At 37.3% G+C, this 13644-nt stretch overlaps 1 protein-coding gene across 1 annotated transcript in view; it reads left to right on the forward strand.

Annotated features, from left to right (window-relative positions):
- LOC107751866 (alpha-N-acetylgalactosaminide alpha-2,6-sialyltransferase 5-like) overlaps positions 1-13644 on the forward strand; it is a 41471-nt gene that overhangs the window by 19360 nt on the left and 8467 nt on the right. The window contains exon 3 of the mRNA XM_016567633.1: positions 9700-10112. Within this exon, the coding sequence (XP_016423119.1) occupies positions 9700-10112 (413 nt within the window). The remainder of the gene's footprint in view (positions 1-9699; positions 10113-13644) is intronic.

Below are 13644 nucleotides of genomic sequence, written 5' to 3' on the forward strand. Positions count from 1 at the left end.
AAAAGTACAAGTCATTTCAACTCACTAATTTAAATCTTGCCTAGTGCTGAATTGTTTTATTGAAGTTCATTTGACTTTACAATATTTGCTGTTTCAACTTAAGTTCAACATTTTTAACATACATTTTCTAGTTATGATAATATAAACTTTATTTTAGATCCAGATAAAAAAATATACTACAGCATTTGTTTGAAACATTTAAAATTTATTTTTTTCTTGCAGTGCTTATAAACAGGGTTTTAATATTAAGAACAGTACACAACCTGCCTGTGCATGCTAATGTGTGAATTCTAGGTATACAACAAGGGCACAAAAGTAGCAAAAAACTGCCAAGAAACTGTCATACAAAGCTGAAAATACACTCATACCTCATGGGAAACAACCACTGAGAAAAACTTGAAAAAAACACACATTTACACATTACTGTCCATTACAGTACTTTTTTTTCTTGAACATTTAAAAGGAGAAAGGTGTCCTGCAGTGCACCATCGTAGTCTTCGTATTAGGAGGCCAGCTTGCACGCCCTTCTTGTGTGTATGAAGTGTCTCACCATGAGCCTTTAAAATCAGAAAATAACAGTAAAAATGAGTGGACATCCAGGACCGAGTTTAGACACCTCTGGTTTAAAGTTTCCCTATGCTGCTTTTGTGAGTAATAGGAATGTAACAATGTACTCAAAGTCGGTTGAAAATCGATGCAAATATGTGCTGCAAGTTGATTGAGACGTTAAACAAATCAAGATATGCGTTTTAAACACCAAGGGCTGCTGAAACTGTATACTGTGACCGTGCTTTACAAGCACTATAGCAGCAAATATTTCGCCAAGTTAATAAATAGTAGCAAACATGATGGCAGGGCAGTGGCAGGGTAGATTTTTGATGAGGTGTGAGAGGTTTGGCTTTCTGACGACAATAAATGTAAGCGATGAGGTGGCATCTTCCCGCAATGAGAATATGACTATTTTTAAAACTATTTAAAAAAAAAAAACATTTTCTCTGAAAATTTGAGTTTGAATAGTTTACTGGAGCGTGATTATAAACACAGTGAGGTTGTGAAAGTGGACTAGAGAAGATGCGTTCACCCGTTCGCCATGATGAGGTTTAATGTTCTGTAGTCCCTTTCACCTTATTTCAGGCCTTTAACCAAACACTTGATTCAAAAACCCCATGGACTTTGGGACGATGAAACCGGAAGTGCTACAGTGCTTGTTTCTTTCTCGTTTTTGCCCTTCAAAAATATGCCATCCTTTACAAACTTACAATTTTAACATTTACAAATGTATACACTTTAGTAATGTTTCCTACCTTATAGGTATTACATTATTATACTACATTTCTAGCATGCTTTTGACATTAAAATATACTATTCTGGGTGTTTCTGGGTCAGTCAGACCTGCATGTTATTATAAAATGTCATCGTCTACTTCAGAAAAGTGCTCTTTCAAGTAGTGCCATGATTCATGCTTGAATCTCCTTTTTTTCCCCTCCAGAATCCCCTCCCTTTCAGTGCACTTGTTCTTGCAATCCTAACCCCTCCTCACACTTTTACTAAGATTGCCCCATCTATAGTACGTATTCCCTCTCTATACCCCTGCCATCGCACTCCTTGAGAGGAATTTTTTATCATTGCAGCCCATCTCTGGTTTATAAGCTAGGGGATGGATGCTAATTCCTCCCTGGGGGCTTGTTTTAAAGAATCCCAGATGTCTGCGGCCGGACCTGTGCTTGCAAACAACACAAAATGTTTGCAGGGAAGCACCTTTTGTATTCAGGGCAAAGCAATCATCCCAATGGGGAGCGTCTTCGTCTCATCTCAATTCTGACAGTGTCTGCTGGTTCTTTTTTTTGACTCGTTTTACTGCTCTTTCTCTCTCTCTTGCACCCTCTGTCTTTCCTTTTTCTATTTAGAAGTATTAAAGACACATTCTCTGTGTGTCTTTCTACTGAGGAGGCGATGAGCCCTCAGTATGAAGTCATAGGAGCCTCTGCGGCTCACAGATTAAGTTGGAAGATGAAGATGTAGGCTTTACCTTTCACAAACACAGATGATGCGGGAAGGGTTACATCCAAACAAACCTAACAAACGTGTTTCTCTTGTAATGCTTTTGTGTTCTTTTACACTATGCCAGTACTAATAATTGAATGATGTGTTGTCAGGGACTAAACTGTTGTAGGTTGTGGAGTGATAATTTAAATGCATTTTAACTCATTTGTCAAAAATACAACACTATTACAGCTAGTCGACTCTAATCTAATATTTTTAAACCTGTTAGTTGCTGGTTAGCAACAGCGTCCTTGATTTGACTCAAGTAATAACACATGAATAACATAGTAATAATAATAATAATAATTTATATATATATATATATATATATATATATAGAGTGATGAGTTTCACTTAACCGTAAGTAAACAAATCTTGCTTCATTTCAAGACGAACATGATTGAAAGCAGTGATAACTTGCAGTGATAACTGATTCAGACCTGCAACTCATGAGTTCATGAGTCTCTTCATTTCATTTCATAAAAAAAAAAAACAGTTATAAGAGTCATTTGTTTGTGAGTCAGACTACACTGGTCACACTCTATAAAGAAACCTCAACAGAAAGATGGGTTTTCTTGCCATTATTTTGCAGTACAGACTTCAAAATCAATTACCACTAAATGAAATTGTTTTTTTTGGGTTTTTTTGGTGCAGCGCTGTAGGTTAACTCAATATATACACAAATATAAAATAACGTTAGCAAATGAGAAGCATACAACTTAATGAAACAAAATAATTTATATTTAAGGATTATTGCTAAAAGTGTGCATTATCCACTGACATAATGGTACATTTTAAAACCTACAAACTGCAGTTATTCCAAGTGGACATTGTTATATCAGTCTGTCAATACCCAGAGATGCTAATTTTTGCGGAATATTTACAGCATTTTCAGGAATGGAATTAAATGTTGTTTAAAAAAAAAATAGAGCTGAGAGTACTAGTCTCGTATTGGCAGCTACAATAAGATTAGCCTAAACATTTAATAAATGAAATGCCAGGAGTAGGGGATAATATTTTATAAAGTTCAGACAGTTTTCCATTTTCCAGTTCTGCAATATCTGCAGAATGTTGTGCCTGAGTGCAGATGCTGTTTAAGTCTTCTCAAAACCTGCAGAAACAAACCGTGGAAAAACATGCCTCTACCTACATTCCTGAAGAACTCCAAAAACATACGTATACACACAACTCACTGCAGTTTCCAGCTGAAATTAACAATAGTAGCAGTAAAACACCAAACACTTTTATTCCTAACTTGTGTTTGTGCAGTTCCTTGCACAATACTATGTTATGACCTCAAAACACATTTACCATACCGCATGATTTAGAACTAATACATTTTCACGTTTGCATCACATAATCATATCCATTTGTACTGATTTTCTGATGTGGTAAACTTGCTCGGTGGCTCACCTGGTACAGCATTGCTCTTGCAATACAGAGAGCTCAGCTACGAATCCTGTGAAACATGAGTCACGATAAAAGAGACTTTAGCAAGTGTACTTTCATCATACATTTGCTTTCAACATTAGCATTAAGGATTAGGGTTTAGTGTAAGTGCAAAAACGCGATAGAGCTCCACTCACCGTACATTTCATTCCGAACTGCTGTGATCAATACATCAGCCAACGTAATAAAATTTTGCCAGATTAACATTCATCTGTTTCAGATAAAACTGAACAGGCTTTTAGCACCACTCTCTGGACATTTCACTTTGGAAGTGTCGCGAAACCTACAACAAGCAATGTATTATCATTTTGCAGAAATGTCGCCACAGGCATGTTTTTCCAATGAGCCTGGGTTGGCAAAAACACAGTGCAGATGCATAGGCATAATGTCCTTTGACAACAGCAGCATTCAGTAGACAATAATAATATCCAGTTTTTCAGAAACAGAAAAACAACTTTGTCAGAAAGTCTCACAGCCAGAACGGTCATTTAGAGATTAATGTTCTGTGCTGTTCCATTATGAGTCTGTGCAATGATGACTTGACTTGTTTCCTTCAAACCATCACAGACAAGAACATCACTAGACACTTCGGTACATTTCATTTTCAGGAAAGAGATGTGTCGTGTACCTTCATCTACAGCTATTTGGTTCTGTTTGAAACATAATAAAACTCCTGTTTCCTCCTCTCTTTCCCCTCAATTGGCATCTGTGCTATTATTGGAAGCTCCTAATAATTGGGATAAACTTTTTTTAGAAGAGAAGAATATGTGGCAAAAAATAAAAGCTTTTGTCTAATTAAGAGCATGCAGGAACATGCAGCTTGGTCCATCAGCAGGGTGATGATGGGACGCCGATGGGATTTGGCTAATTGCCGCCTGCTTCGTTATGGCCATCGCGTCTCCTTTGTTAGCTCTGTATATCGTGTAGACCGTGGGCCGTTCAGGTTCAGCAGAGCGATTTGCAGAGAGTCAGCAATCTCGGCAGGGCCTTTAATCGACGATGCCCCAGAGCCACTTCCTCCCACAATGCAAATGCGCTTTTATTTCCTCTCTCTTCACTGTTTTGAAAGAGATATCTATTTTTTTATTCGAGATTTGCCTACAGCATGTACACTGAGACTAATTACTCCCTCCCTCACTCTTTTTCGTCTCTTTTTGCCTTCATTCCTAATTGTCTTCCGTGAGTTCCTTGGAGGGCCAACTAAACATCATGGATTCTCAATTCAGAACGGTTTCTGAACAAAGGAAGCTTGCCGAAAAGAAGCCTGGGGCAGACCATATTAGATCTTCTATTGTTGGGGTGTTAAAATAAACATGAAATCAAAATTGACCCTACTTACTTAATTAGTATGTTTCTGGTCTTATGATGTACAATCATCAAACTTGATTACATTCTGATCCATTCCCGATGGATAATCAGTCCTCAATTGTTGTCTTGCAGGCAGTGCTCTGACATATGGTGCATCCATGCTTCAGGTGACCCGAGTTCGAGTTCTGGCTCGAGGTCCTTTCCTGACCCTGTTCCACTCTTTCCCAGGGTTTCCTGCCTACCAGTGCCCTATCAATTAAAGTCTAAAAATATCGAAAGCTGAATTGTGAAATGATACATCTAAGGATTCACAATATATCAGTTCCATATCGGTTGACTCACTTTTGAGGTAATCTAACTCATTTAAAGTTCTTTAAAAATACTAATAAATTCAATCAACATAAGCTTTCTGGAATACGTGCCTCTAACTTCTATACATACAGTTCACTCTAGTTTCCAGCTGAAATGAACCCTAGTGGCAGTAAAACACCACCAATTCAGTTTCACACAAATTATGATTATGGGGCAGATTAGTGATTAATCAATACTTGGGGTAGGTTTGGGTAGTTTCTTGCAAAATATTATGTTCTGACCTCAAAACACTTTTACCATAGTGCTTGATTTGTAAACTAATACATTTTGATGTTTACATCAGATAATCAGTTCCATGTGTATAGCATTTCTTAAGTTCTAAATTTGCTAGCATTTTACTTTTGAAAGTGTTGTGTAATGTGCAAGCAACAAAATACCAGTTTGCAGAAATGTCGCCACTCATTGTTTTCCCAATGAGCCTGGGCTGAATAAATTAATAACACTTAAATGTAACCTTTAGCAAATCTCAAAACTGATTGAGATTGATTGATTTTAGTTTTAAATATTTAGTTTAAATTTATTTTTAAAAAACAGTATAGAAAATTTAATATCGGCCATAACATAAAAAAAATAATAATTGTCAACTTTCCAGAATTTATTTTGAAGCATCCCTAATTCTTCCTTCTGCTTCAAACTGTTTTAATATGGGAATTTGGTACCATAAAACATATGGTTTTTAGAAGAGTACTGCATCGGACTCCAGCTGCAGAATTCTTGCATAATTGAATAATTACATAATTCATAATTAAAAAAACACATGTCTGACTGTCATGTTAAAATGTTCTAATATCAGTGAAATATAATAAACATTTCTCTCATGAGACCAGATAGCATCAATGTTTTAGTAAAAATACATTTTGCCCCCAAGCACTTCTGGAGATGCAGTGGCACTGCAAAAAAAAAAAATCCATGTTTTTGTAGATTGCATTTGAAACTTTGGGGTGTATTAATGTTGTCAAGCAAATAACTAACCCTAAATTTGCTAAAAAAAAAATATATATATTAATTTTATATTTTATTTTGAACCTTCACAGTGTAGCACTCAGTAAATATAATCTTAGCTGACCTTTCATAGAATTACATAAAATGCTTCAATTCTCAACACGTCATGCCAGGATAGTGTTCATGTGTCATTTTGTAAGATTACTCCTGTCATCTATTTCTCAGATGGCCGTCAATCTGATGGTGCCATTCCTCAGTGACATTTCCTCTTGATGGACAGAGTCTGGCTCTCTCTGCAATATGTAATTCACAGTGTGAAGTAAAAGCTCAAGCACTGCAGAAAACACTCAGGATACTGAGGCGTTTTGTTCACACTCTACACAAATCTGATTTGGTTTTCAAATCGATCTTTAGGATTGACTGTCTGCACTTTGTCATTTTGCAAGTGATGAAAACTGATCTGTTTGTTCAGCCATTGTAATAAATATCCGGTGTGTTTACAATGGTTACTTCAGTAATGATAAAAGCGTCAGCACCATGCCAAGAGACTTTCTCATAAAACTCTGAGTAGCTGTCATTGTAGAAAGAAAGAATGGAAAGTCATGAGCCACGTGAGACAACGGATGACAGAGATATATCACGCATTCATGCGTATACTCGGTCCAAAACTGCTGACTCGTTTACTCGTTTACTATATACTACATAGTGAATGTGACACATGCTTCCATCCACTTTTTGTGCAGTTCTATTATCAACAAGGTGAAAACACATAAAAAAAGAAAAAAAGGTTGAGAAATTTGCTGTCTCTAGCCTGTTTTCATTCAGTTGTTTCCAAAGTAGTTTTTGCTAAATGTTAAGTATAATTATATAATTTATGCACTAAAGTTAAGTGAAAAAAGATTGTGTTAAATCTTGAGAATTATTAGTGATAAATCCGCTATATCTTTAAACATTTTGATGCGCTACACCTTTTCTTTTTAAGACCAAGATCCTCAAGATAAAATTCACAAGCAAGGATCCAGTCATACTGAATGGAAGTCCCCTGGAAGAAGTCCAATCCTTCATCAACCTGGGCAGCATCTTTGACCAACAGTGCAGTACAGAGACAGATGTCAAGGCAAGAATTGGCAAAACAAGAGCAGCCTTCATACAGCTCAAGAATATCTGGAACTCCAGAGACCTGACCTTGTCAACAAAGATCCACGAAATTCAAATCCAACATAAAGTCAGTGTTGCTGTATGGAGCTGAAACCTGGAGGACAACCAAGATGATCATCGGTCTAAATCACCATCAGCAACCAACCGCCAACCAACATCAGCAGGCAGGCATTGAGGTGGCCGCCCAAGAAACACTTGGTGACATGACCTTGAGGCTGACATCATCAAGATGGAATACACCTGGAACCATTTGGAAAGAATGCCCAAGAACAGAGGACTCTGGAGGTCTGCGGTTGGCGGTCCATACCCTGGCAATGGTGATGGGCATTAGTAAGTACACCGTTTCTGCAAAAAATCAGAAAAGATAGAAACCTGGCTACAGTCACATAAAAAATGAGTGCCTGTGGACACAGCAAACCACGTGTGAATGGATCAAGTGTGGTTTGGATCAAGTTTATCCCATTTCATGTGTTTTTGTACTTAAAAATCGCATGGATTTGAGTTAAATTTGTAAAAAAAAAAAATGAATTTTTGCTGTCCCAGGGTAGATTTAAATACCCACATGTTAAGAGTTATTGGGCAATGACTGCTGTGTTTGTTTAACCCTCACTAATGCCACATCTGGATAAAACAGACCTCAAGAGTCTACCGTGCAGCTATCAACTATATCGGGACCTTTTTCAGCAGTTAAACAAAAGATTTTGGGCGACACAGGAAGCTCATGTGCCTACAAGGATTTCAAATGCTCCCGGCCTCATTAAACATTATGTCAGTGGAGCAGCACCTGTGTCTTCTTTGACCTGTGGCTGAGTTTCATTACCGAGAAAGCAATGGACGCCAAGAGGAGACGCATGCAAATGCTGCAGTGCTGCCTGCAGAATACATGACGCCATTTGTTATTATTATGTCCCACACAGCAGATGCCTTCATCCAGGACAAATTACGCAACGCTGGCAGCACTCTTTGCATATTATTGATTTAAAGAGCGTGACAGGGGATGAGGAAGAGGAATTTCACCGTAAATGCAACACTTCCTTGAGAAGTGAAGCTGGGCCTTTATTACTGAAATCCTTTATCCCCCAAGGATGGGGCTGAAGGGACTGTGCCCTTATCACTGTAAGAATACCAATGGTGCTTTTATGTCAGCTTGGAATAATTCATGGAAAGCTGTAGAGAATGGAAAGACATGTGTATGTGGAATGAATGTGGAGATGTGTTGGAGAAGCTGGACAGATTTTAAAACTATTCAAGGTCAGGAGGCCTGAATTACCAACCGCTTCAATTATGTCTGACCAGCAAGATGTTGTGAATAAATAAAGCCTCAGGCTTGTAAGATCGCGTTAAACTGCAGACTTGGCAACACTGCTTTTGGTTGAACTATCACTTTAACGTCATTCTTTGATGGAAGTGATTTTATTCAATGTGTTTTATTTAAATGCATTTCATATATCCTAAATACACACAATGAAATTGTATTTTCATACTTTTTGTGTAATTTAACAGAATTACAGTTTGATTAGAAATGACACACAATACAAATATTATGTTCATAATTATGTTCTGCTCATAATATTATGAAAACCCTAATTTTTCTGTTTTCTTCTTGCATCATGTTTCATATTTCATCTCAAGCTGTACATTTCCAGCATGTTAGTAATGCTGGAAATAATGCCACAACTGTGCAGTGTTGTTATTGTTAACTAAAACTATTTATTTTTTGTAAAAGAAATGAAGCTGAAATAAAATCAAATGTAAATATTCAATGAAAAAATTTGTTGAAGTACTAAGAATTACTAAACCTGAAAGCTATATAGAAATATTTAAAAATAATAAAATTAACAAATAATTTAAACTATTATTTAAAATTTAAACTGAAAATATTAATAAATATCATAATAATAACCCTGCAACTGTGGAATCATTGTATCTTGTGGAAAAAAATATTATAAATGTTATTAATTTAATCATATATATTAACCGTTAGCTTGAATATGTTAATAATATTTGTATGACAGATTTTTATTTTTTTTATTTTAAGATTAAAAGTCTGGATAAATGTATTACCCTGTATTGATGAAAACATCAATAAATAAAAGTCATTTGAAAAATAAGTACAAAAAATAATTGATGAAAGTCTGATAAAAAGGTTTCCAAGACAGTTTTAACTTCACCTTTATATAACAAAAAGGAAAAAAAAAAAGCAAATTAAATATCCACCCCCTGGGCCATAAAAGTGTAGTTAAAGAAACACAGATAAGGTATTGAGGTTTATCTTTTTTGCCTTGAACAGGTACACTGGTGTTTACATTTGCTAAGCCACATATAAATTATTTAAATGACCACTGCATCTATTATAGACTCTGTATGGAATATTGACTATGGTTTTACACTTGCATAGAGCTAATCTTTCCACTCTCTTCCACACAGCCGCTGAAGATGCACTGCAGGAGCTGCGCGCTGGTCACCAGCTCGGGTCATCTAACCGGTGGGGGTCGCGGAAAAGAGATCGATCAGGCAGAGTGCGTCATCCGAATGAATGATGCACCCACGGCCCGTGGCTACGGGGTGGACGTGGGTCACCGCACAAGCCTGAGGGTCATCGCTCATTCCAGCATGCAGAGAGTGCTGCGCAGCCGCCATGAACTCCTCAACTCCAGTCAGGACACGGTCTTCATCTTCTGGGGACCCAGCAGTTATATGCGACGTGACGGGAAAGGGCTGGTTTATAACAACCTGCGGCTTATGAACCAAGTGCTGCCCAAACTCAAGGTCTATATCATCTCCTGGCAGAAAATGCTCCAGTTTGATGAACTATTCAAGAGAGAGACTGGCAAAGACAGGTAATGGGCACATTATTATGTTTTAGAGAGCCAATTTTAGTATCTGTAATGATACGGTTCAGGAAATCAGCTTAAATAGGTGATGACGTACTACTTTGATGTTTCATTGTATATAGGCAAAATATTTTCAAACCCAATTCTGAACTAAAATGGGTCTGCAGAATTTGATTAATCTAAGGCATGCATTTACATTATTGAGATACCAGACGTTTTCATCATTGTGCCAATATTATCCATGACATGCCCTAATTTTTAGTGACCTATTTTTATTTTTAAAAAATGTGTTATAAGGGAAAGATAATGCACGTTCTAGAATAGTCCGGAGAGTCCATTCTTGTTCCACATTTACTGTTCTCTGAGAAGACCAACCTCTTTTTCCCTTTCAACTCCAGGATCACATGGGAAATCAGTTTGTGTGGGATTCTAGATTTGAACATTAAGCCAAGATCTCCACTTAATCAAAGCAAAAAAAAAAAGAGCTTAGTGTGTGTGCAGCGAACGGGGGTTGAATATATTCATTTTTGTCCACAGAACATGAATTTGTCATGCACTCTTAAAAATCACGTTTTTCTATCGGCATCAATGGTTCCATAAAGAACCTTTAACATAAATGGAACCCTTCCATTGCACAAAAGGTTCTTTATAGTGGAAAACAGTTCTTTAGATTTTTTTTTTATGTTCTTCACACTATGAAAATGGTTCTTTTAAGAGCTGTTCACTGAAAGGTTCTTTGGGGAACCAAAAATGTTTTTTCTATGGCATAGCTGTGGAACCCCCTGTTGAAAGCTTTATTTTTAAGAGTGAATACTGCGAATTTACAGGTCCTGGTTATATTCTATATCTAGTTATGGCGATGTGTCATCCTGAATACCTCATTAGTGAATGTCTTTTCATATGGGTTTTATCGCAGAAACACTATTTTTACAGGGTGCTTCTTAAAACTCTTTGGAGGCTCATTAGTAAGAAATGCAAGTATTACCACTGATGAACTGGCTTAGAATATGATACAGGAGTGTTTTGTAGCTGCTGTCCCTTATTACCACAGCAGTCTTATTCCAGCCATCATTCTTTCATCTTGTGTCTGTTTTGTTGGTGATATTCCCAAAAGTTGAAATTGAAAAGCGAAGACAAAAGATTGCTGTGAGAATCATATCAACCACTCGCAACAAAAATCTGCCTCTGTTAGATGTCAGAATTGGACTGGAGAAGGATGGCTGCTGTTGCTTTATTGGTTTGATCAGTGTTTTCCAAAGTTTGTTTGCAAGTTACAGAATTTCAAAGAGCTGGTCTATTACTTTAAGAAACTATAGAAACTAAGAATCGCTATTGCCTATAAATGCATTAATCACAAATAATCATATATCAGTAATTACTGTTTTTAGCAGGAAGTTTAAACTCTTGCATAGTCATGTGGGAATTAATGTAGGAAAAGTGAAGCAGTTCTTATTTACAATGACTGCATTAGAAAAAAGAAAAAAAAGAATGATGACTAAGTGATGTTTTAGGTTGAAAATCTAAGATGCAAATTCACAAATCCTACTATGGCTGAGGCTGAGCTCATTAATATAATTTAGATCATGCAAAGCCTACAGTGCTTAGTTTACTTTTTGATTTTGTGCACAAAACACAAAAAGAGAAATTTAGAAGAACCATACAGTGACCACATATAACAGGGGTTCCCAAGTCTGGATCTCAACGTCCACTTTCCTGCAGAGTTTAACTCCAACTTGATCAAACTCACCTGCCTGTACAGATGGTACTCAACCAGAACAATACTTTTACCACCACTTTTGCATTTGAAAACCTGCAATAATTAATACGTTTAACTGTCCCCAGACTTTAGGGCTATAAAGTAAAAAAAAAAAAAAAAAGGAATTTTCTGTAGGCTACTGATTTTTTTTTACAGGAAATGTCCATAAAATCCATAAAATATGTCCAGACAGAAAACTACCAGTACTTTTTCAGTTTTTTTTTTTTTTACAGTGTAAATTTTTCTGGATTGTTTTAATGGTTTGATTAAAATGTAATAATCAAAAAGGATATATAATTTAATTAATAAGTTTTTTTTTCTTTCAGAAATTTTGAAAATTAATGGACAATGTCCAGACAGAAAACTACCAGTACTTTTTCAGTTTTTTTTTTTTTTACAGTGTACATTGACAATGCAGGCCAATTCTCTGAACACTGCATGCGCATGACAAGCACAAGAAATGTTTTATTGATCATTCGTTGTAGTTTAAACATGAGGACTCGAATTCTTTCCCTTGGTTAAAGTTCCATTGTTTTTCATTTAAAATGAGTAAACCTTTTACGTTTCTTCGTCTTTTTCTTTTCTTTTCTGTTCTGTTCTTTTTTTTTTTTTGTTAAATCTCAGGAATGAATAAATACTGTGATCTCACATTTTAACTAACATGAAGGAAGGATTTAGTAAAAAGTGATCAACAATTTATTTAATTCATGGACATTATATTTTGAGCAGGGCTGTTTAGTATACTGGAATAGATGTGTCAAAAAAAGGACAGATAGCAAGTAGGCTATGTACTTAAACTGCTGGAATGCATAATACTGTACAGTAAAAAGTAAACACACTTCAAACATTGCCGTCACTGTAATATTTCACTGTAACAGTAGTCAACTAGCTGAAACATTAAGCATTTAGCTTATATGACGAATGATTAGTCAAGATTTAATGTTATTATACTATATTAAAAAAAGAAAAGTGACGTGACGTGGCCAAGTATGGTGACCCATACTCGGAATTAGTGCTCTGCATTTATCCCATCCAAAGTGCACACACACAGCAGTGAACACACACACACCGTGAACACACACCCGGAGCAGTGGGCAGCCATTTTTTGCTGCGGCGCCCGGGGAGCAGTTGGGGGTTCGGTGCCTTGCTCAAGGGCACGTCAGCCGTGGTATTGAAGGTGGGAGAGAGCGCTGTCACATTTCCACTCTATTGAGCAATGGTGTCAACCGTCCCTTTGCACCACCTGATGGTGATTTTGCGAATGAGTTTCACATGACTGATTTGTATTTACCATGGCGGTGATAGGCATTCTGGTTGACTACCTACTGTAACTTTCTAGTAATCCTGAAGGCCTTGTGTAACAAAGTTCGTAGTTCGGGAATAAGGAGGTGGGAACCGGCGAAAATTCAAACAAAACTTTAAAAATAAAATAAACACAAAATAGCGTGACAGCCCCTCGCGGACGACTGTCGCGCACAAACAGAACCAAAACACAAAATAAAGTCCAGGCCTGGTCCTCTCTCACCTTGCACTGTCGTCACTCCTCCTTTTATCCTTCCGGAGCTCCTCCGTGGGACTCGAGACCGGTGAGTGGCGCAGGTGTTGTGCATTATCACTTACTCCACCGGCCTCGCTCCGTTCCCATGGCTCTCGGCCCCACCCCCACTCGTCACATACCCCCATCGCCCCTCGCAGGCCGGGGGGTACTCACGAGACTGTGCTCTACTCCCCCCCTCGGCGGCACTGGACAGCCCTCGGTGGACGGCCCGACACTCCTCCGCC

Source organism: Sinocyclocheilus rhinocerous, unplaced genomic scaffold (assembly GCF_001515625.1).
Source record: "Sinocyclocheilus rhinocerous isolate Xijiao unplaced genomic scaffold, SAMN03320098_v1.1 scaffold351, whole genome shotgun sequence".
In the NCBI taxonomy this organism is placed as follows: domain Eukaryota; kingdom Metazoa; phylum Chordata; class Actinopteri; order Cypriniformes; family Cyprinidae; genus Sinocyclocheilus; species Sinocyclocheilus rhinocerous.